At 46.1% G+C, this 24685-nt stretch overlaps 1 protein-coding gene across 1 annotated transcript in view; it reads left to right on the plus strand.

Moving 5' to 3' along the window:
• Window positions 1–181: 181 nt before the first annotated feature.
• FBH1 (F-box DNA helicase 1) overlaps window positions 182–24685 on the plus strand; it is a 47232-nt gene continuing 22728 nt past the window's right edge. The window contains exons 1-10 of the mRNA XM_068559895.1: window positions 182–268; window positions 11563–11718; window positions 13812–14395; window positions 18006–18136; window positions 18243–18378; window positions 20268–20458; window positions 20968–21060; window positions 21414–21508; window positions 23293–23461; window positions 24158–24380. Coding sequence (XP_068415996.1) covers window position 268; window positions 11563–11718; window positions 13812–14395; window positions 18006–18136; window positions 18243–18378; window positions 20268–20458; window positions 20968–21060; window positions 21414–21508; window positions 23293–23461; window positions 24158–24380 — 1779 coding nt within the window. The 5' untranslated portion in view covers window positions 182–267. The remainder of the gene's footprint in view (window positions 269–11562; window positions 11719–13811; window positions 14396–18005; window positions 18137–18242; window positions 18379–20267; window positions 20459–20967; window positions 21061–21413; window positions 21509–23292; window positions 23462–24157; window positions 24381–24685) is intronic.

Here is a 24685-nt window from a genome sequence, read left to right on the forward strand (position 1 = left end):
GGTAGCCGCCCCTTCTCCGGATACGCGTTTCGATTGGTCTCCAGAGAAGTCCGTAAGCGCGCCCCCTCCTCACGCGCGTTCCAATTGGCCAGGGGCTCATTCCGTCAGCGCCGGCGGCGGGCTCTTCCCTGGGCAGCGGCGGGGGCGGAGCTGGTGGAGGAAGTCCGCGGCTTTCTCGGGCTCGCGCTGCCCGGGGGATGCTGGGACTGGGTGGCTGGGCGGCTCTGGCCCGGCGGCGACGGCGGGACCCCTGGTGCGGAGTGCCATAGTGCGTGAGGCCGACGGCGTGGCAGGGGGCGCGGGCGGGCCCAGCCGTGTGGACGCTGAACCTTTGGGTTCCTCAGCGGTCCCGCCTCAGGGGGTCCGCGGGGGACTGGGGGCCCGGGCCGGGCGCGGGCGCAGAGGGGCGCGGACCGGCGGGGGGGAGCAGTGAGGGGCGCGGCGGGGTGCGCGCGCGGGAGGCCGAGGCGCCCCGGGACGCGGGGGCGCGGCGCTGCTCGGCGGTGTGAGAGTTGCGGAGACGTGGCCTCCGCTGGGGGCAGCCAGCGTTTCCTTTCCTTCTGCTCTGCTGGTTTGACCTTGGGCGAGTCATTTTATGGTATCCTTTTGCCTCTTTCGTTTGCAGTCGCCCTCCCCCTAACCTGAATATTAAGAAAATTAAGGTGATGTGGGAGGGCCTTGAGCGGGTGGAGGGTACTTGAGGTCTGAGCAAGCTGTGTGGGGTGATGGGAGACTTGAGTGTAGGTGTTGAGTTCTTTACCCGATCCTCCTGGATGCTCGTCATTTAACCCTCCTGGTGTTTTCAGTTCCTTTAGAGATAAAATGGGAGCAGCTGCTATTTGCCAGGCCTGGAGACAATTATGCTTTACATCTTGTACTCTGGTTTACAAAGCACTTTACATTAATTATCTCATCCGCAGACAACCCTGTAAGGAAGGCATCATAACAGGTGGGGAAATTGAGGCCTAAAGAAGTTAGCGATTTTCCCACGGGAGTACAGCTAATAAAGACCTCTGGAAGGAAGAAGGATGGTAGCCCCCGGTGAGGGTCTGCTAGTGCTTGGCACTCTGCTCAAATAGATTAAGGGAGATAAAATGAAAAAAGACCTCTAGTACGAAAACAGGCTCATTTTACTCGTGAGCTGATTGAATTTGGTTAACTGAGTGTAATATGGATAGTCATCAGAGACAGAACCAGGTCCAATATCAGCTTTGCCAAAGTTATTGTCCCCTTGTATCTTGCCACTTCCAAAAAAAAGGAAGGTGTAAAAGTGCTTTGAAGTGCATCAAGTTTTAGGACATGCCAAGCATTGGTCTTAGCGCAGCTGTTGGTGTTGGTGCAAGTGGGAGTGGAGGTATCTGGTAGTTTCACACTTTTTGTTGTTAATCCCCCTCCACATCCTCATTGCCAGTGATTCCAACTTCTCTTGCCTTACGCCTCCAGCTTCCTTGCTTTGAAAAACAAAACATGTTTGCACTATAGGACGATATTTGAAATTCAGATGATTGGTTATTTCACTGGTATCCCATGTGCAATTCTGCCCCTCCTGTCTTCTTTAGGAACTTATTTTGGTCTGCGTCCCCCTTTAGATAACTAGATGACAATGTATGTTAACCTGCCTACAGCCCCTGTGGTTCTCTGGAGCAAAAGTTTGGTGTAGAGGGGACAGATCTTGACAGTAAGCTAATGGATGGAGCTATACTGGGGTCTTATGGTTTCCCAGTTGGTCTGCTCATTCCTTTCTGTGCAGGTGTTTGGAATTTGTGGTGTGCCCTGTAGTGACTCATTTTGCATGTGGCCTTCATTGGCATTGTGATTTGGTGCTTGGCTGTCTTTATCTTTTGTTGTGTTTCATGGTTCCGGTGTCGTGATCATTTGACATGTTTTGTGACCTGTGAGTGTGTGAACACCAAACTTGGCATTGGACTTAGAACTCTAATTTCAGATTTGTTGTCATCATCTTTCTCTGCTTGTCATTCCCCTCTGTCTTTCCTAGGCTGATTTTATTTGAATATTGAACGTGAATTCTGTCTTTGCTCATCTGTCAGTGGAATCATCTGCTCTTAGAGCATCTCACCAGAGCGTCTCCAATCTTATGTCTCCAGTTGTCACTCACAGACGTGTTGAGGACAAGTCTCATATCTCAGAGTACCTCCTGGAGCTTAACCTGGCATGCTACAGATAATTTTAGAACAGAACAAACAGCCATTTTCAAAACTTGAAAGCTTTCATTTTCCCTTCATTCCCGGAAGAAGTGATTAAAACGAAAACACGATTTCTCCTTTATTCTTTAACGTGGTTAATGATGTGATCATTGAGCTCTGGCTAGAAATGTCAGTTACCTGTGTTGTTTTTTCTCTTCCAGTCTCACCAGTCGAAAAAAACTTGTTAGGCTTCACTTTCCCCTTCTCCCTGTTTTTGCTGCTGCTGCCCTTAGGCCTTGACCACCTCTTGCCTCGGTTGGTAAAGTGACTTTCTGCCTGGTTTTCTTGACAGTCTGCATGTTTACTCATCCTCTGCCTGCCTCCAGAGTTACCATTCTAATGTGTAAATATGGTTGGTCATTGACCCTGCTTAGAAAAGCGAGATGATTCTCTGAATTGCCTACACGATAAAGTCCAAATACCTTGGCGTTATATTTAAGGACATTTATCCTCTGTGTTCCCAAATTCTTTTCCATCCTTTTCCACAATCCATGAGCCTCTTGTTCTAATGAAACCCGGCACACCACTGCTGTGCTAGTTCTCTGTGTTTCTGCACACACTGTTTCTTTTGCCTTCCCCGATCCTACTCATCGTGCAAGGCTGAACTCTTCATAAAGCCTTTTTCATCCTTCCTAACTGGTCACTTTTCTTCATTTCGTAAGTGCATTTGTGTAGCACTTATAGTGCCTTACGTATAGTAATACGTGTGTGTTTTGAGAGCTGCCTTATAGACAGGTGACATCATTTGTTTTTGAATCCTCAGTGTCTCAAATAGCATTTGACCCCAGAGATGCCAAGAGAGGAAGCCCTCATGGTGTTTATAATGAATCTGGGAAATCATAGATACTTAAAAGTGGTTGTGGGATGAATTGACAGTAGAAAAAAGCCTTTCAAATCTATAAATTCTAGTGTGTAAGTAATGGTTGTTTTCTTGTATTTCCATTCTTTCCCTATTCTTTCTTTTCCTTGCGAGAAACACGTAGAAGAGCTCTCGCCATCCTTGTTTGCTGTAATAAGTGAGTGCTGTTCCAAGGGAGGAGCAGGTGTTTGTGGGTGTGAGGGCACCTAAGTGAGGTTGGGCCTGCGAGCCTGAACCTTTGGGTTTGTAGGGAAGCGGGATGTAGTGCTGGCAGGGACCCAGCTCTGCACTGAGAGTGAGGACTTGCGTGTTGTGTTTCCTTTCTGCGTTTGCTTCTTGTAGAGCTAATGGGGACAAAATATTTGGAAGTTTTTCCATTTTGAGTGTACAGTATTTTGTGATATTTTCCTTATGCTTGCTATTTTCTAAATACTTGCTATCTTTGGTTATGGTGTTCCACAGTGATTCTAAAAAGGGACAGAGAAATTAAAGCTGAGGTTTTTAGAAGCTGCTTTGAATATTTCTGGATGTGGAAGAGAGAATATTACCTTCCGTAGAAAGAACTCTGGGCTTGAGGAGTCAGAAGACCTAAGTTCCATCACCCTAGCCCCAGTGTCATCCTGGCACAATTGCAGGATTGTGCAAGGATCAGATGAGAGTACGTGAAAGAACTTCCAAAAGCTGTGAAGCACGTTGGACCTATAACATAGTGTAGGATTTCAAAGCCAAAGAAGACAACCTCATCTTCTTCAGAGGGAAGTGCCGTAGTTGTGCATTTGTTCTTTTAATGCATTCTGTTCATTAATATTTATGGAACGGTGAGTGTCGGGTGCTGGGGCTGAGTGCCTTGCACGTCCCAACAGACTATAAAGCTTTCAGTCTAGGGGCAGAAGACATGTTTTTTTTTCTGTTTTTTTTTTTAAATTATTAGCACCTTTAATTAATTAATTATTTATTTATTTATTTTGGCTGTGTTGTGTCTTCGTTTCTGTGCGAGGGCTTCCTCTAGTTGCGGCGAGCGGGGGCCACTCTTCATCGCGGTGCGCGGGCCTCTCACTATCGCGGCCTCCCTTGTTGCGGAGCACAGGCTCCAGACGCGCAGGCTCAGTAGTTGTGGCTCACGGGCCCAGTTGCTCCGCGGCATGTGGGATCTTCCCAGACCAGGGCTCGAACCCGTGTCCCCTGCATTGGCAGGCGGATTCTCAACCACTGCGCCACCAGGGAAGCCCCAGAAGACATGTTAATACATGCTTAAACAACGATTAAGAAGACGTTAATAAAACATACTATAGGGACTTAACCTGGTGGTGCAGTGGTGAGGAGTCCGCCTGCCAATGCAGGGGACACAGGTTCGAGCCCTGCTCTGGGAAAATCCCATATGCCGCAGAGCAACTAAGCCCGTGCGCCACAACTGCTGAAGCCTGCACGCCTAGAGCCCATGAGCCACAACTGCTGAAGCCTGCACGCCTAGAGCCCATGCTCCGCAACAAGAGAAGCCACCGTAATGAGAAGCCCGCGCACCGCAATGAAGAGTAGCCCCCGCTTGCCGCAACTAGAGAAAGCCCGCATGCAGCAACGAAGACCCAATGCAGCCAAATAAATAAATAAATAAATTAAATAAATAAATTAAAAAAAACCATACTATAGTAATAGTAATAATTTGTATGTAAATAACTTATATTAAATATAGTTGTACAGATAATTGTTGCAGGTCTCTCAGAGACATACAGGGTGGTTTTATTACTACAGAGTGCTGCCTGGGTTGAATGAATACTTTCTGTCGCACTGGAGTTGGGGACCAACACCGTTCATGTTGCTCAGATTGGGCTTTTAGTTCTCTGAGGGCGCAGTTTGGCCTGTGATGTACCTGCTCCTGGTAACGATGGGCCAGCTGTGGGCACCTCTGCTGTCTCGCCAGAAACAGGAGGGTGTCCGCTTGATCTGCACGGAGCCCCTCCGAGAAGGGCGGGAGGCTTGTGGGGAGCTAACAGGATGAGGTTGGGTTTCTCTAGATTAGCAAAACCACCCAGCTGGGTTCTTGGTATGAGCTGTATCTCCAGTCAGGCACCTGTGCTGGTGAGTTATCTTGATTTTTTTTTTTTAAGTGGTTTTTTAAACTTTCCTTCCAGGAATTGTAGGCACTTATTATCTTCAGCTTGTCCATTTAGGTCTGTAACCTGTACATTTTGGAGGCCTTTTTGTGTGTTTGTTTTAATTAATTAATTAAATTTATTTTTGGCTGTGTTGGGTCTTCGTTGCTGTGCACAGGCTTTTCTCTAGTTGTGGCGAGCAGGGGCTACTCTTCATTGTGGTGTGTGGGCTTCTCCTTGCGGTGGCTTCTTTTGTTGTGGAGCACGCCCTCTAGGCGCGCAGGCTTCAGTAGTTGTGGCACGTGGGCTCAGTAGTTGTGGCTTGCGGGCTCTAGAACGCAGGCTCAGTAGCTGTGGCGCACAGGCTTAGTTGCTCTGTGGCATTTGGGATCTTCCCAGACCAGGGACCAGACCCGGGTCCCCTGCACTGGCAGGCGGATTCTTAACCACTGTGCCACCAGGGAAGTCCTGCAGGCCTTTTGGTATAAATTATGATTAACAAAGGTAGGGGAAGAAGGGAAGTGACTTGGTGTCAATTTCAAATGATCCTAGAATGGTTAGGGTAGGTGTGACCGCAGTAACAAACAGATCCAAACGTGTAATGACCTCACAATCCAAACTCATTTCTCAATCCCATAACAGCCTCGGGTGGTTGCAGTTTGTGTGTGTGTGTGTGTGTGTGTGTGTGTGAGCATTGTGTGGGAGGAGTGGTGCTCTTTAAAGCAGTTATCCAAGGACCCAGGCTGCTGGAGGGTCTTCCTTTTCGAATGTGTGGCCTCTAAGATTCCCTGGGGTCACCTTTCCCTTCTCTGGATGGGAGCAGAGGACGGAGGAAGGAGCAGGAGAGGCTTTTATGGGCCAGGCCTGGAAGAGGCGCACATCCCTCTATGCACATTCTGTGGGGCCTCTAGCTACCAGCGCGATGGGGAAGTGTGGACCAGCCATGTGCCAAGGAGGAAGGGGACTGACAGTCTTCACCACGAAACCAGGAGCACTCCATTCTGCTTTGTGTGACTTGTTTTTTAAATTGTCTTGCAATCAAGAAGATGACAAAATGAAGCTAGGCGAATTACAACAGAATTGAGTCATAGCACGTACTTCTCATTCAATAAGCGTTGGAGTAACTGTTATTTGCACAGTGTCGTGCTAAGTGCTTTGAGGAAGAAGCTGATGAGACATGTTCCCTGCCTTTTCAGGGCTGGTGGTCTCATACAGGTTTAGTGATGATCGTTCCACGGGGGCTGAGGAGAGTCTAATCTCCAGCAGTGTGCCTGACTCGGGGCGGGGGTGGGCGGGACAGATCATCATCAAGGTGAAGAGATCGGTGATTGGCAGAGGGCCACAATCCAGGTGATTGCCACTTCAGACTGAGATGCAAGGCTGGGAACTGCTCCTGCGGTCCGGTGAGGCGTCTCTCTGTGAGATGACCATCACAGAAAAAGCAGCGTGGGAATGAGCAAAATTCTGTTTGACAAATGGTTTTCATACTTTCCCAGTGTTTTTCTATCGTCACATCTGAGGGATGTGACACATTTCTATTAGTCACTGTGGTAGGGTCTCCAAGGGTACAGATACCCACTGTGGCCTGGAGACAATTCCGCTGGGCCTCTGGGGCCTCACGTAGTTTGGTTGTCATCTCCCTCCATCCCTTTAACGGTGCACGTTCCTCACCGACCACTTTAGGTTTGCTTCTTGAAGAAACGCGAGCAGCTTCTAATAATACGTGCTCTTGGAGAGCAATGCAAAGGGCACCTGCTCTTCAGAGGACGGAGGAGCAGCACGAGGTTTGGGGACCCAGGGAAGCAAGAAGTAGCATTTGAGCATCTTTATTGGGATAAAGTTATATTTGAACTGCTGGTTTAGAAGTATATTAACAAGAACAGAAGGTGGTTAGAACTTTACTGTAGTAATTTTAAATAACTTCACAAGAACGTTGGTGCTGTTAAAATGTAGGCATCTTTTAGGAGACTCAGCACGGTGTGGTCCACGTGTAATTCTGAGCTGCTGGGCTTTGTCAGCCTCTGCATGGGTGTCGCTAGGTACTTTCATGTGTCTTGTCTGGTTCAAACCACATGACCGTGGTGTGAACTCCGCATGGCAGCTTGTCAGGGTCCTTGTTGTGATGAGAAGGGAACCAAGGCTGTTAGGGAGGAAGTCTCCCAGCTCCGGATCCGAGCGCATCACACGGCCTTTGACTTAAGTGCCTTGTTAACTCTGGAGACAGGTGCGGGGGCCCCAGCTCCCTGTGCAGTGAGTCACAGCGCTTCATCTTTCAGAGACCTGAGAGGCAGAAAGAATAGTCTCGGTTTCTGACCTCTCACTGGAGTCAGAAAAGTAAGAACGTAAAAGTGTTAGCTCTGCTTCCCATATGAGCAGTCAGGGCTGCGGGGACCATTCCAGGTGGACAGTGTAGGCGGCTGTGCTGGTACCCAGAGGCCAGATGGCCCAGTGTGGGCACCTCTGCACCCAGCTGCTAGCCTTTGCTCTGTGATGGCTTCGTGCAGGACCGCTCTGGGATGTACCAGGACTCTGGAAGCAGAACACTTCCTGCAGGTCTGTGCCAACACCAAGGTCCTGGGTCATATGAATTTGAGGGTTTGATATTGTTAATCTTATTCCTTTGTGATTTTATCTATGGAACCTTCTTTAAATAAGATATTCTCTGTTGATAATTTTTCTAGACTGTCTCCAGTTTTAATTCTGGACACTGTATTTGCCATCTTTGAAACAGTTGGGAATGTTTGAAGAGAAAGCAGAGATCAGTCTCATATCTGGGATCTACAGGGTTAGTGGGTTTATTGGCTGGAATTCTTCAACTGCTCCTGTAGTTGACCCAAGTGTGTTTGGAGCACCTGAATTAGGGGCCAGGATTCGTCAGTATAGTCATTCCAGGGTTTCTGCAGGGAATTCGTTCCAGGACCCCCTGTGGCACCGAAATCCGAGAGGGCTCAGGCCCCTTAGAGTCCACCCTGTGGACAGGGACCTGCGGATCCCACATCCGCGGATTCAGCCAACCACAGGTCGTGTTGGTGTTTTTCATCTGTGGTTGGTGGAACTCGCAGGTGCGGAACTCACGGATCCCAAGGGCCAACTCTGTTCTGCAAGGCCCATTGTAGCTTTCTTATCTCTTCTGCCAGTCAGCCCAGAGGTCCCCATTCAGAAAAAATAGCAATTAGGTTGTTGGCTTTGTAATATGAAGGATTTTGAGCAGAAGAGGTAAACTTTCGTGTCTTATTTTTAAAAAGAGTAATCAGACTTCAAGCTTTTTTTTTAATATGGAAAAATTTCAAATTTATTGTTTTTTTTTATAAATTTATTTATTTAATTTTTGGCTGCATTGGGTCTTCTCTGCTGCACGCGGGCTTTCTCTAGTTGCAGTGAGCGGGGGCTACTCTTTGTTGCGGGGCGCAGGCTTCTCATTGTGGTGGCTTCTCTTGTTGCAGAGCACAGGCTCTAGGCGCGCGGGCTTCAGTAGTTGTGGCACACGGGCTTCAGTAGTTGTGGCTTGCGGGCTCTAGAGCGCAGGCTCAGTAGTTGTGGCGCTCGGGCTTAGTTGCTCCGCGGCATGTGGGATCTTCCCGGACCAGGGCTCGAACCTGTGTCCCCTGCACCGGCAGGTGGATTTCCAACCACTGCGCCACCAGGGAAGTCCCTTGGCTTTTTAAAAGGTATTTTCAGTAATACAGAATAGGCTGTAATTGGACTGCTGATACACTTCATGTCTTGCCATCAGGTGACATCTTTATAATTTGAAAGTTATTTCAATGTTTTATGCGAATCAGTCACATCTAAGCTTTGTTTCACAGAATAAGCAGATGTGTATATTTGTGTAGGGTTTTATAGTTTAACAAGTCTTTTGGAGTGTGTTTTCTCATTTAATCATTGTAACACCCCTGAGTCTTAGAGAGGCTAAGTGACCAGGGGTCCTCCGGCCACTATGTGGCCAGCTTAGGGCTCACACCCTGTTTTTTTCCTTTTAAGTCCACTGTCCCCTCACTATGTGACACTGCTTTTATCCGGCTGAGCATTTTAAAAAAAAATAAATTTATTTATTTATTTTTGGCTGCATTGGGTCCTCGTTGCTGCATGCGGGCTTTTAGTTGCGGCAAGCGGGGGCCACTCTTTGTTGCAGTGCACGGGCTTCTCATTGCAGTGGCTTCTCTTGTTGTGGAGCACGGGCTCCAGGCGCGTAGGCTTCAGTAGTTGTGGCTCATGGGCTCCAGAGCACAGCCTCAGTAGTTGTGGCACACGGGCTTAGCTGCTCCACGGCATGTGGGATCTTCCTGGACCAGGGCTCGAACCCGTGTCCCCTGCATCAGCAGGCAGATTCTCAACCACTGCGCCACGAGGGAAGCCCGGCTGAGCATATTTTTAAGTACTTCTTCATGACTTAACAGTTATACCACTGCATCTTAACTCTGAATTCATGTAGTGAAAAGGTCTCTAGCGTTCTTTCAGAGGGGCCTGTAGAACTATTTCTGTGTGTAGAAGTAATTTTTAAAAAGTCTCGGGGCTTCCCTGGTGGCGCAGTGGTTGAGAAGCTGCCTGCCAATGCAGGGGACACGGGTTCGAGCCCTGGTCTGGGAAGATCCTACATGCCACGGAGCAACTGGGCCCGTGAGCCACAATGGCTGAGCCTGCGCGTCTGGAGCCTGTGCTCTGCAACAAGAGAGGCCGCGATGGTGAGAGGCCCGCGCACCGCGATGAAGAGTGGTCCCCACTTGCCGCAACTAGAGAGAGCCCTCGCGCAGAAACGAAGACTCAACACAGTCATAAATAAATAAATAAATAAATAAAAGAACGTGAATTTCTAAAAAAAAAAAAAAAAAAAAAAGTCTCGAAATATCCATGAAGTTTTTTTAAACTTACATTAAACCTTGAAAGAATAAACTGAAATTTGGAAGGATCATTTCTGAAGAAGCTAAGGGCTGAGGGGAGTTATTAAGATTATAAACTGTATCAGATATACTCAGTGGTGTCTTGGTTTCAGACGTTTTCAGGCTTACGGGAAATGTTGAGTGAGATTCTGGCATTTGATACTACAGTTTACTGGAGTATTTTTAGCAGCTGTGAAAATACGGTACTGGCAGGAACTGATTTCTCTGTTGCCCATCTCCTGTAAAGGGTCACGTTTTTATTTTTATTTTTTAAAAATTTTTATGTTATTTATTTTTGGCTGCGTTGGATCTTCGTTGCTGTGCACGGGCTTTCTCTAGTTGTGGCGAGCAGGGGCTACTCTTCGTTGCGGTGCACGGGCTTCTCATTTCGGTGGCTTCTGTTGCTGCGGAGCACAGGCTCTAGGCATGTGGGCTTCAGTAGTTGTGGCACATGGGCTCAGTAGTTGTGGCTCACGGGCTCTGGAGTGCAGGGTCAGTAGTTGTGGCGCGTAGGCTTAGGTGTTCCGCGGCATGTGGGATCTTCCCGGACCAGGGATCAAAACCATCTCCCCTGCATTGGCAGGTGATTCTTAACCACTGCGCCACCAGGGGAGTCCCTAAAGGGTCACTTTAATTCTCTTGTATCTGTTCTTGTCTTGTCTTTTTTTTTTTAAGTGTAACTATTCTGTTGTACAGTAGTGTAACTGTTCTATTTAATGCCATAAGGAGGTAGTTAGATCTTACATGCGATAAAATGCAGAAATAGGAATGAAAAAATACCTGGCAGAAAAATGACTAATATAAACAAAAATATTTCAATACTCTCGAGACAGAATTCTAGGCACAGTCACTGCTGTAGTGTTTTGCTGAGGGAGAATATGTAATTTCCTCCTCTGAAGATGCTGAAAAGTGGGCTCGATTCTCTTCTACTTGGGGCCCTTGCTCCTGTCCTCTTACATCAGTGCCCGATGCTGAGATGCTCTCGGGGCCGAGAGGGGTGCACGGGGTGGGGTGGGGTGCATGGGGAGAGGCGTACAGTGGGGGTGGGAAATCTACTGTGACTGTCCGCTTAGTGCCTTCTGCTTCTCAGACTTGGGGAAGCTGGTGTATACAGGGGACGATGCATGAGTTTGTTTTTGAAAAGCTATAGCCAACTCTTAAAATATTTATGGTTATTATGGTAGTGTAAATGGCCTGGCTAAAGTCAAGGAAAAGTTACCAGATCTCCATTTATCCATTAGTGGCAACTTCTTTTTGAATGAGCATTTCATGATCAGGGCTTCTACAAAGTATGATAGGTGGAAAAGAAGGTTATTTTAGGATCTTATTTTAGGATTCTCAAATCCTAAGGAAGAGATGCAAAGAAACTATAAAATGACTGAAAGTTGATGGGAATATGGGGAAGAGGGAAAGGGCTGGCTGGGGTGGCCCACAGCCACTGTATTCCTGAAAAGGTTAACTTGCTGGCTAGCTTGTAGAATTGGTGATAACTAACAAGTGTCCCATTTCTTCTGCCTGTTGATACAAAACAGTGAGACGGTTTAAGCGGAAGCATCTTACAGCCGTCGACTGCCAACATCTGGCTCGGAGTCACTTGGCCGTGACCCAGCCCTTCGGTCAAAGATGGACAAACAGAGACCCGAACCACGGTCTCTATCCTAGACCCAGAACCAAAAGAGGGACTAGAGGTATGTCTTCCCCCAAAATACCTTGCGTTTCAGAATCTGTAGTGTGTGTGGCCTTTGAATATCTCCCGGTATTTGTAAATACTGCTACTGTGATCTTGTGGTTCTGTTGCAATAGTTTGACACTTTTTCACTATTTGTGAGTTTTCTGTGAAAATTCCATCCTATCATAGTGGTTGGTGAAAGCCCCAGAAAAGCACGGCTGAGTGAATTCCACTAGCTGGCTTAACTATAACGTGGTAGGGAACACGTCCCAGCATCACCACGATTCCATTCTGGAACCGTCGTGATTTCCTGACTCTTCAGCAGTCCTCTTTGTCCAGTCCATCACTAGGTCCACCGTATCACTCTTTTTCTCCCAAATGTCCCCTCACTCAGTGCTTTTACGGTAGATTGTGCCCTCTGTCACCTCGTACCTGGGCTGCTGCAATAACCCTCTCCTTGCCTTCAGACTTTATTTTTTCCATATCAGCTCGAATATCAAATAATGTTCCTGAGTACCATTTTCTGTAATGTCACTGCCACTCTCAAGAACCTCCAGTGTGGTATGTTCCCTGTTACTATTAGGGACTCAGGCTCAATCCCCTGACATTATTACATGCAGGCTCTACTTCTGGCAGCTTGTTTTCCTTATGACCCATCTAGTGCTAAGTGAATTCCCACTTTCATTAATACCTGTTTGTATAATCCAGATTGCCTTATTTCCCTGTGATATATCTCATTTCAGAATCCAACTCAGATCTCACTAGTCATCTTCAATTCTTGTGATGTGATTGTAGTCTCTGTTTACCACTTTTTGGAACCACTGTAACCAATTGTATGAGGCAGTTTTAAACTCGGTGGTTATATAGTGTTTAATATTTTGTCTGTTTTGTGTGTATAAGTCAACTTCTCCTCTGTGTTGTGAGTTCTTTACTGATAAAGACTTGTCAGCATGTGTGTTTCAGCGTGGAGTCCTAGCACTGAGCAGGTGGTAGCTCTTCATAAATATTGGTGTAATTAACTCCACAATTAGAAAACATCAGAATTTAACCCTGGCCTATTGACTTCAAAACTTGGGTTTCTATCACATTGCCCCAGAAGCAGTTATAATTTTTTTCTAACATAGAAAAAAGTAGTAAGTTTTATATCCTGTTAAAAGCTAAACGTAGTTTTGTTCCACTCTTTTTTTACTTTCAATTTTTAAAACTTTTAATTTGTTTTATTTACTTTTTAAAAAAAGTTTTATTGAAGTATAGTTGATCCACTCTCTTAATTTTTAAAGTGAGAATTCTGGCTACAGCCATTTCAGGAAGGTACCATATATTTTGTTGTATATTGATAAGGTGTTTAAATACGTCATTGGCATTTTACAATAATTTATAGGAATTTAAAAATGCCGTGGTGATGTGTGAAATCACCAGTTGGATTCCTCTGAGTGCCTGAAAAGTCTGTGAGGTCAGGGACTATATATACTGTTTTATTATATGATTTACATACAGTTTATATTTGTTTCCAAATCATAGGTGCTTAGTAAATACCTATTGAATGAATGTATAGACTAGATTGGATACCACTCTAAAAATAGGAAGAAAATTCTGATTTTTGTATTTTAAATAATGTGTCAGTTTCACAGGAGGAAATAAAAATCAATTGAAAGGGTTTTAACTGTCAAATGAGAAGAGTGGGTTTTACTGTATCCTGACAATCTAAAGCATTTTCCTTTCTACTTACGCAAATTTAGATTATTTTTTTTTAATGGTAAGAACAAGCCAGGAGAGGTGAATTTTATGAGCAGATGTGTGAATGTGAGCATTCGTGTACTCCTGTCCGTTCAGGTATTCAGTTTGTATATATTGCAAGGTGTAGTGTGGTCCTCACACCATCCAAAGACTGGTCTCTGTCTCTTTCCAAATGTGTATGACTGTATGATAGAGCCCGATACAAATATTTTTTGGATTAAGCTATTTATATAATCAGTTGACCAATAAAATACATCCTTGTCTCTTTCCTCTATTAAAATAGATAATTGAAAATTAGTTTGTCTTATTTGGGCCAGCAACGGGTCGTCAGTCATTATTCACTTCTCGTTCACCTTGTTTGGGTTCTCTGTCCAGGTCAAGGATGCCCGGGATACAACCCTGAATTCTTCCTCGCTGGCCAGCAGCGGTGCACCAATGACATGGCCAAAAGCAGTTCTGTGGGCCAGGACAGCTCTAAGGACTCGGAGGACGAGATGGTTTTTGCTGCAGAAGGCCACTGCGCCCTGCCTCAGGGAGGTGATGGAGCAGCATGGCCACGCTCGTCAGGGAAGCGGTCTCGGTCCTTCGAGGACGAGAGGAATCAAGCCACAGGGACCAGTCAGTGGGATGGGGTTTCTAGGAAGACCCCACGGCATCATCTCTCCCTGTCGCGCACACGGCCCAGGGAAGGCAGACAGGAAGCAGAGGACGGTGTGTCGTGGTTCTCTGCGCAGCCTGGAGAATCCAGCCAGGAGGTGGAGGACCTTGGTCCTGATCCTGTTCCTGACTCTTACTATGGGCTTCTTGGGACCTCGCCCTGCCAGGAACCCCAGAGCCACATCTGCAGCCTGCCCAGCGAGGTCCTGAGGCACATCTTTGCTTTCCTCCCCATGGAAGACCTCTACTGGAATCTGAGCTTGGTGTGCCACTTTTGGAGGGAGATAATCAGTGATCCACTGGTACGGAAAGTGCTTTTCGCTCTCTCATGTTTTCTCTAAAAGTTCATGGATTCGCTTCACTTAATGCATACTCCTGACAGTGACGTTTCTTCAGAAATGTTGGTGTCCATTTGCCTCCAGAATCAAATCCCAGTCTCCCGGAGGCACCTGGGACCTTCTGTGTGTGTCCCGCCTCATTATTCCAGGCTCATTGCTGACTTCATTCCAGTCCATCCCTGTATTCTGTCCACAACCAATGATGTTCTGCTTCCCAACTGTGGACTGCACAGTACTTTCCTTATGTTGGTCTAATCTGCACCCCACTTCCCCCAGCCAACCGAAAGGGCCCCTCATAGCTCTGTTGATGTCTTTCCTCTTCAAGGCTGCCCTCTTAGACTAACGCTTTCCCATTCCATCCCATTGAAATCACTCTCTCACTCTCTTCCTTGTGCTACTATAGTGATTTATACCTCTGTTCAAGCTTATCATGTTCTGTTATGGTCTTAGAGAGCCTTCTTCCTCCCTTTAAATTATTAGCGCACTGCTAGAGGGCTGGTTGTCCTGTTTGTTTTTGCATTCGGCACTGTGTCTCACAATGTTCTACATATAGTAGGTGATTAGTAAATGAGTGTTGCGTTTAGTCACAAGAGTACCTTTTGAAGATGACACAGGGGCAGCCTGTGATCTCAGAAAGGATTTCCTGATACCATTATCCTGCGCCCTGCCCTTCCCTTTGTTGTGTCATTATACTTCCCAGGTTCAGGTCTCCAGTAAGCCTGAGGGCTGGTAGAATGTTCTGCTTAGCTTGTACGTCCCTTAGACCGGACATTGGGAATAAACCAGAGGTAGAGAGTTTAACTTATTCTTCAAATGCATTGAAGTTTAAAACCTTGGAGATGGAGGGAAAGGTGGATATATCAAAACTTAGTACATTTCTCTTCCAAGCCCAAAAGATTTTGGAGGAAATTTCACATCGCTCTTGTTCCATTCTTTGCCTGGGGTCTTGTCTCCTACTTTCTAAGAAGTATCTTTCTGTTTTTAGTTGTGAACTCTGTTTTGGGTCAGTATTTCTACCCATTTAATTGAGATCTCTCTGACATGAACTGGGGATAGATGAGGTTTCCCTCCATTCTGCTCGAGAAGATTTTGGGAAGATATCCCAGCTTATCCTTATCTCTTGAAATGTTAGAATAATGCAGTTTTTATCATCACCAGCAATGACGTGGTTATTTTCAGTGACCTTGTCACAGCTCTCATTTTCTTTTTATTTCTTGTAGTGTCTTTGTCTGGCTTTGGTATAAGGTTATGCTGGCCTCAGAATAAGTCTGGAAGTGCTCCCTCCTCTTCAGTTTTTTCGAAGAGTTTGAGGGGGATTGATGTTAGTTCTTTAAATGTTCAGTAGAATTTTTCAATGAAGCAGTCTGGTCCTGGACTCTTAACTTTTTGGGAGGCTTTTTTTTTTTTTTTTTTTTTTTTGGGAGGCTTTTGATTACCGATTCAATCTCTTTACTTATTATTGGTCTGTTCCGATTTTCTGTTTCTTCATCATTTAGTCTTTGTAGGTTGTGTGTTCCTAGGAATTTATCCATTTCTTCTAGTGTATCCAGTTGGTTGACCTGCAATTGGTCATAGTATTCTTATAAGGCTTCTTATTTCTGTGACATCAGTTGTAATGTTCCCCTCTCATTTCTGATTTCAGTTATTTGAATCTTCTCTTTTTCCAAAATATATCTAAGGGTTGTCGATTTTGTTGATCTTGTTAAAAAAAAAAACAAAAACAAAAACAGTTTTATTGGTTTTTTTCCCCTATTTTTCTATTCTCTATTTCATTTATCTCTGCTCTTTAGTCTTTATTATTTCCTCCCTCCTGCTAGCTTTGGGTTTAGTTTGTTCTTTTTATAGTTCCTTTAGGTGTAAAGTTAGGTTATTGATTTGTGATCTGTCTTCATTTTTTAAAAATATTTTTAAAAAATTATTTTATTTTTGGCTGTGTTGGGTCTTCATTGCTGCACGTGGGCTTTCTCTAGTTGTGGTGAGTGGGGACTACTCTTCATTGTGGTGTGCAGGCTTCTCATTGTGGTGGCTTCTTTTGTTGCAGAGCATGGGCTCTAGGCATGTGGGCTCAATAGTTGTGGCTCGCAGTCTCTAGAGCACAGGATAAGTAGTTGTGACACATGGGCTTAGTTGCTCCGCGGCCTGTGGGATCTTCCTGGACCAGGGCTCGAACCCGTGTCCCCTGCATTGGCAGGCGGATTCTTAACCACTGCGCCACTAGGGAAATCCAGATCTTCCTTCTTCTTTAATGTAAGTTTTTATAACTATCAACTTAACTTTTAGGCCTGCTTGCACTTCATTCCATACGTTTTGGTATGCTGTATTTTTGTTTTCATTTGTCTCAAGGTATTTTCTAATTTCTTTGTGATTTCCTTTTTGACCCATTGGTTGTTTTAAGTGTGTTGTTTAATTTCCACATATTTGTGGGTTTTCCAGTTTGATTTCTGCTACTGATTTCTAGTTTCATTCTATAGTGATTGAAAAACATACTTTCTATAATTTCAGTCTTTTAAAATATGTTAAGACTTACTTGTTTTGTGTTCTTGTACGTGATCTTTCCTGGAGAATGTTCTGTGTGTACTTGAGAAGATTGTATATTCTACTGTTGCTGGACGGAGTGTTCAGTATATGTCTGTTCGGTCCAGTGTTGTTTGTTCTGTCCATTCTTGAAAATGGAGTATAGAAGTCTCCTGTTATTGTGTTGCTGTCTGTTTTTCTCTTCAATTCTGTCAGTGTTTCCTTCCTAGATTTAGGAGCTCTGATATTTGGTACATGTATATTTATAATTGTTATATTTTCTTGGTGAATTGACCCTTTTATCATCAAGTAATATTCTTTGTCTCTTCTAATAATTTTTTTAAGTTATTCATTCGGCTGCGTCGGGTCTTCATTGAGGCATGCAGGATCTTCATTGCAGCGCTCGATGTGGTGCGCGGGCTCTTTGTTGCGGCACGCGGGCTTCTCTCTAGTTGTGGTGTGCAGGTTTTCTCTTCTCTAGTTGTGGCGTGGGCTCCAGGGCACGTGGGCTCTGTAGTTTGCAGCATGCAGGCTCTAGTTGAAGTGCGCGAGCTCAGTAGTTGTGGCACGTGGGCTTAGTTGCCCTGTGGCATGTGGGATCTTAGTTCCCCGGCCAGGGATCGGACCTGTGTCCCCTACATTGGAAGGCGGATTCTTCACCACTGGACCACCAGGAAAGTCCCTCTTCTAATAACTTTTGACTTAAAGTCTATTTTGTCTAATCTTAGTATAGCCACAACTCTCATGTTATTTAATCCTCGCTGAAGCTCTGAGCCATTAGTGTCCCAAAAGGGACAGCACACTATTTCAGATAGGGAAATTGAAGCACTAGCTCTTCCCAGATTCTGTAAGAAGTTAATGTTGGAACCGAAGCCGAGGACCCCCCCCCCCCTTCTCCTAGTTTCCAACTAAAATTTGTGTAATGTTTCTACCCTATTTGCCCAGCTTTTGAATTGTAGACTATGATTGTTTTTCAAACGATTATCTATATGTTTGTGGCCTGATCAGTTCTCTAATAGCCCTTGCCTGCATGTTGTTTTGGATTTTTTAAACTGTCTAGTTCATTCCTTGGAAAAAGCTGTATCACCAATACCTGATGAATGAAGAGCAAGCAGTCAGCAAAGTGGACGGCATCCTCTCGAGCTATGGCATAGAGAAGGAGTCAGACCTGTGTGTGCTGAACCTCATCCGGTGAGTCCCTGTTTCCTGGGAGGAAGTCGGTTTCCAAAGTCCTTTCCCAGAAATCAGCACTTAATGGATCACCTATCCCATGGACGCTGCTGTGAATGTCTTACAGCTACACAGCCACCACTAAGTGCTCCCCGAGTGTGGACCCTGGACGGGCGTTGTGGAGTCTGAGGGATCACCTCCTCCTCCCCGAGGCAGAGGCCTGCGTGCGCCAACACCTCCCCGATCTCTACGCTGCCCCTGCCGTACGTGAAGAGGCTGCAGGGAGGGGAGGGTTGGGGAGGCGACACGTTTTCTCTTTGGAAGAAAGTGTATTGGTGATCAAGTTTGGTTGAAGGTTATTTCAGATTTATTTTCAAAATCTTCCTTCAGCCTTTGCTTTGAAGCCTTAATCTTGTCATTGGTCCCATAGAGAAATAAAAGGCTACATTGTTACAGATTCTTTAATTTGGAAGGAATTTTAAAAAGTATTTCATCCAATTTCCCATTCTGTTGAGCAGTCCCAACAAAGGATGGTCATCCAGCCTCTACACACTTTGATTAGTAAGGATCTCTTTACAAGGCAGCCCATTGTATTGTTGACACCTTGGGTTATTTGAAAGAACCAGAGAAAAGAAGGGTTTTGTACTGACACACAGTGAGTTAATGAGAAGCTGGAAATAGTCCCCAGTTTCCTTTGTCTTGTGGCTTCTCATCTGGATAGCGATTCTTCTTTTTTTTTTTTTTTTTTTCTTTAAAAATTTTATTTATTTATTTATTTATTTATTTTTGGCTGTGTTGGGTCTTCGTTTCTGTGCGAGGGCTTTCTCTAGTTGCGGCAAGCGGGGGCCACTCTTCATCGCGGTGCGCGGGCCTCTCACTGTCGCGGCCTCTCTTTTGCGGAGCATGGGCTCCAGACGCGCAGGCTCAGTAGTTGTGACTCACGGGCCTAGTTGCTCCGCGGCATGTGGGATCTTCCCAGACCAGGGCTCGAACCCGTGTCTCCTGCATTGGCAGGCAGATTCTCAACCACTGCGCCACCAGGGAAGCCCGCGATTCTTCTTAAATTTTGTTTTGGAAGCCACATGCAACCTCAGCCTCATTCTGCAGCCAGTCGAGGGTTGGAAATCCAGCCATGTGCATTTCTCTGTCCATCTTTAGTGAAGTGATTGTCGATGGAGTGAGATTTGTTTCCCAGTATGGTTGTAGTGAAAGGTGTGTGGAACTTTGCTTTTTGTGGATGCATTTTTAACAGGGAGGCTTGCAGTAAAGTTAAGAATGATAGTTATATACTTATATGTCCATTATTATTATTCTTATTTTTTTTTATTTGGTTGTGCTGGGTCTTAGTTGTGGCAGGCGGGCTCCTTAGTTGCGGCTTGCCAGCTCCTTAGTTGTGGCTTACAAACTCTTAGTTGCGGCATGCATGTGGGATCTAGTTCCTTGATCAGGGATCGAACCCGGGCCCCCTGCATTGGGAGCGTGGAGTCTTAACCACTGAGCCACCAGGGAAGTCCCTGTATGTCTATTATTGATATTTCCATGTTAGTGAACATTTTCTTAGACATTAATAAATGGAGCATACTGTGTCCATAATAATAAATTTTCAATAATTTAATATTTAGTTAACTTAATATTTAATAAGTATTAAGTAATAATAATATAAAGTAAGTAGTAAATTAACATCTTAATGCCATTGAATTGTCAGTCTTGATTTCCCCCTAAAGACTGCTGTCTTTTTTGGATCCCCCAATTTTTGTGCCTCCCAGGTGGGCACCCATTTAATAGTGAGCTTGTTTGACTTGAGTGTCTGGACCTGAGAGCTCACACTGACCTGGCGGGGTTGGGGTGGGCTGGTGAGCAGGCAGGAGGATCACGTCTGTGCAGGGTCTTGCATTAAGTACTTTATAAATGTTACTTAATCAAAGAAAACTTAAGAACTCAAACCCAAAAATGATGAGAAAGAAGGAATCCAGGGTAAAAGGAGACATTCCCGGTGTTTCCCAAATGTCATTCGGGAAGTTTGCGCTCCGTTTAGACGGTCTGAGGAAGGTACACGAACCCTAAACCTGGCTTTCTTCACCGGCTGTCCCATGTGATTCTTACCGGTTGTGTTTGGGGTCTCGTCTCCCGTCCTGTCCACCTCCCTCCTCAGGGTGTCAACGTGTGGGCTTTGGTGGCGGCCATCGTCCTCCTGTCCAGCAGCGTCAATGACATCCAGCAGCTGCTCTTCTGCCTCCGGCGGCCCAGCTCCACAGTGACCATGCCAGACATCACCGAGACCCTGTACTGCATTGCCGTGCTGCTCTACGCCATGCGGGAGAAAGGGATCAACATCAGCAACCGGTAACTGGTCCCCGCCCTGCCCCTTCCCTGCGTTACCGCTGGGCGAGCCCCACCACCCACTGCTCCGCCAGGTTCTCCGTGAGGTTTGAGGGCAGCGGTGCAGGCAAGCGGGCTCTGTGAACGTGAGGTGCCGTGGGGTCGTACGCCGTCCCCGAGACAGTGTCTCCCTTCAGGGCTGTTGAGCCTGGAGTGGACAGAGCCTTCTGTGTTCATACGTGGCTACATTTTGTTCCCCAAAGAGCACGTCCTGGTCTATCTCCTTTGCCTCTGCCCACCGCAGCCAGGCATCTCTCCCAGAACCGTGCTCTCCAGATATTTACCACCAATGGTGCAGGTAAATATAGCTCAGCTCTAGGTATATTTAAACCCTTTTCTTCCCTTTTTTTCATAAAATGGTGGTGTATATTTTATTTTTAGCAATGGTTAGGAGTCTAAAAAACATCTGAGGAAAAATAAGATACAGATTGTGACTGAATTTGAAAATCTCTAATCTGCTTTTTTCCTGTTAGGATTCACTACAACATTTTCTATTGCCTGTATCTTCAGGAGAATTCCTGTGCTCAGGCCACAGAAGTCAAAGAGGAACCATCGGTCTGGCCAGGGTATGTCTGTAAGGGTGTGTGTGTGTTGTCGTCTTTGATTCCTGACTCTCGTACTTAAAGAGGAAAAGGTGTTTTGTTTTAACCACTTTATTGAGTTATAATTTACATTACATAAAATTCACCCATTTTAATTGTATAATTCAGTAATTTTTCGTAGATTTACTGAGTGTGCAACCACCATCATAACCCAGTTTTAGAACATTTTAATCACCCTAAGGGGGGGCGGCCCTCCCCTTTTTTCTGGTTAAATTTTATTCATCCCATTTGGTTTCCTGTCTCATTTTTGACAGTCCATCACCTGATCTTTTCAATTCCTTATTCTTTTCCTAATTTCTTTTCTGTAATGATTACAGCAAGAAAACAACCATCCAGCTGACACATGAACAACAGCTGATCCTAAGCCATAAGATGGAACCTCTCCAGGTGGTAAAAATTATGGCATTTGCAGGTAAGGGGGCTGCCATTCCTGGCATGCCTCTTACCACCTTACCCGCCACCTCCCAGAATATCTTAACCTTAATCTGTTATTGAACTGCTGCAATTAAATCATCTAAAAAGCAGTTGCCAAGGAATAAATTGCTTTTTCTTACCACTCCGGGGGGGCATCCACACTGGAGTTCCTGGTGAACAAATGGTCCATAGGAGTTTGTTTGTGGAGTAGATGCCACTGGGATTGATCCAGCCTATTATGTATCGTCATATCTGCTCAGACACTGATTGCTCATGGGGTGGCAGGTCATGTGAATCCCCTATTCAGACAGTGTCAGGAGCTCCTTGATTTCTATAGGGTGAAGTCTAGAAGGGCCTCCTACCTTTTGGTTCTAACATACATTCCTCAGTCAGCTAATTGTGCTTCCTGGCTCTTAAAGTACTTGGTTGCTTTTTGAACCTTTGCTCATACTATTTTCTCTACCTGGAATGCCTTCCCGCTTCTTTTCTGCCTAAATATCCTACTAAAAACAACAGCCACTTTATTAAATGTCTGCCCTGTGCTAATCCTAACATTCTGTGAGGTTGGTTTATTTATTTATTTTTGGGCTGCACTGCGTGGCATGCAGGATCCTAATTCCCCAGGGATTGAACCCACACCCACCCCGTGGTGGAAGTGTGGATGGCCAGGGAATTTCTGGTTCATTTTATGTATGAGGTTTTAAAACTCAGGGAAATTAAAATGATGTGGTCCAGATTAAATGAGCAAATACATGGTGGAGGTAGAATTCAAAGCTGGATCTCTTTCTCTCCAGAAATGTGCCTTTTCCCCTCCCCTCTCCACCCCCTACTCCCCCTATCTCTCTGCTATCTGATGTTGACCCCTGTCACTTCTGTGTCTTCTTGGTGGAGGCTTCCTCAGCCCTTTGAGACCTCCGTGATTCTGAACTCTCACTGTGACTAATCTGTATTAACTGTGTGGTGCCTGATTACATAAGAAGAATAGCCAACACGCACCTTCTGTTAGCACCTCCACACTATGTCATTGATCTGTTGATCTTCAAACAGCCCTGGTAGGTAGGAAAGGAGGTGCTATTTTTCTTCTTTTATAGGCGAGATTTTCTTTTTTGTTTCCAGATCCATATTCTTTTTCACTCTACTGTATCATCATTATTCTCTTTTTTTTTTGTTGTTCCAATTGTTCCAACTCTGTTGGTGTTTTATTCCCAACTAGATTGTAATGCAGGAACCTTGCTTTGTGTTTGTGACATGCTCCCAGTGCCTAGCGTAGGGCTGGATGTGCAGTAGGTGCTCAGGAAATACTTGTTCAGTGGGTGACAGTTGACTAACTGAATAACTGAATGAAAGGCGGGGAGGAGGGGCAGATAGGATAGTTCAGAACGGGTTGGAAGGATCCTTGAATCTCATTTTCACGCTCTTGCTTTCGAAGCATGAATGGTGCCTAGGCCAGCATAGCTACCGTTTATGAGTTCTTCTGCTGGGTACCTGGGTAATTATCCTGCACACCCTATGAGGTCAGTGTTACCCACACAGGCTGAGGAGCAGACAGAACTGGCCCCTCTCTAGAGCTGCAGGGGCTGCAACCCCAACCCAGGTGGCTCTGTCTTGAGTCTGCTGCTCCCTTCACGGCACCGTTTTTAGTTTTCGTCAGTACGGGAGAACTTGCCACTGTCTGGTTGCAGGCAAGCGGGGAGATAGGCATGGGTGGGACCCGATTATGGCATCTGTGGGAACCATTATTCCTGGTCAGAGGGTCACCTCCCTTGCTCTTGGCTTCCCCAGGCACTGGGAAGACCTCCACCCTGGTCAAGTACGCTGAGAAGTGGTCCGAGAGCAGGTTTCTGTACGTGACCTTCAACAAGAGCATCGCCAAGCAGGCCGAGCTCGTCTTCCCCAGCAATGTCATCTGCAAGACCTTCCACTCCATGGCCTACGGACACATCGGGCGCAAGTGAGCATCGTGGTGCCACTGTTGCCATTACGTCCAGTTACTGCTCTCACGTTGCAGTCAGTACACCACAGTGACTCGGAGAAAACTTAGTGCTTTATCTTCACTTACAGGCAGGGAATATGGTCATAGATTGAGTAATTTATACTTCCACCCCATAGAGATATACTGTTACTAAGGGAAGCATAACACTATCTCACTGAGGGAGGCATTCTCATGTCTCTGGAACTGAGGCACAGAAGGTCAGAGTGACTTGCCTAAAGTTCAGGGCATCACCAGTCTGGTTGACCCGTTCAGGCTTTCCTCAGAAGCTGGAGGGAAGAAGACGGGGCTGAGGGGCACTTGTTCCAGGCACCCAGGGCCTCTGAGCCGCGTCCCTTTGGACGAGAAAGTTTCAGGGAGCTTCGAGGGTCCGCCCTGGGGCCTCCTGGAGTCTGGTCCACACCCTGGAATAGTGGTATCTGCTGTGAGCCGCTTCATCTCCTGGGTTATTAGATGTGAATTCTGGAAAGCGTAACGGAGCCCTTTCCAATCCTACGAGGACCTCACTCAGCTCCTCTGGCTTTTTTTCGTCACGTGTTTGTGCCATTTCCAGTGAGCTGGTGGTGTCATCGGAGAGAAGGGGGCAGGCCTGGGGGAGACACTAAATCCCGAGTTGCCACAAAAGCCAACCCTGTGCCTTTGGGACGTGCGTTGCAGGTACCAATTGAAGAAGAAGTTGAATCTCTTCAAGTTAACACCCTTCATGGTCAACTCTGTCCTCGCTGAAGGGAAGGGTGGCTTCATAAGGGCCAAGCTAGTATGTAAGACTCTGGAAAACTTCTTTGCCTCGGCTGATGACGAGCTGACGATCGACCACGTGCCCATCTGGTGTAAGAACAGCCAGGGACAGAGAGTCATGGTCGAGCAGAGCGAGAAGCTGGTGAGTGTCTCAGTCCCTTTGGAGTTAGGGCTCGGGAGGAACAAGGGCTCGACACGGTGCCGGCTTGTTCTGGTCTTTGATGTCTTTAGAGCTGCTGGCAGGAGGTAGAGGTGGAGGGGAGACCCTAGGCCGGTCGTGCTGGCTGCGAAGTGTACAGGGTTTTCTGTGAAGAGCGCTCATCTTGCTTAGTCCTCAGCCTGGTCCTCCATTTCACAGATGGGGCTCCCGCCCAGGGTTTATAAGAGCTCGTCATGGGGTCTGCTGGTCCAGGGTCTAAAGATGTGTTTCTCTTTTCTAATTTTTAT

The sequence above is a fragment of the Eschrichtius robustus genome, chromosome 1 (assembly GCF_028021215.1).
Source record: "Eschrichtius robustus isolate mEscRob2 chromosome 1, mEscRob2.pri, whole genome shotgun sequence".
In the NCBI taxonomy this organism is placed as follows: Eukaryota; Metazoa; Chordata; class Mammalia; order Artiodactyla; family Eschrichtiidae; genus Eschrichtius; species Eschrichtius robustus.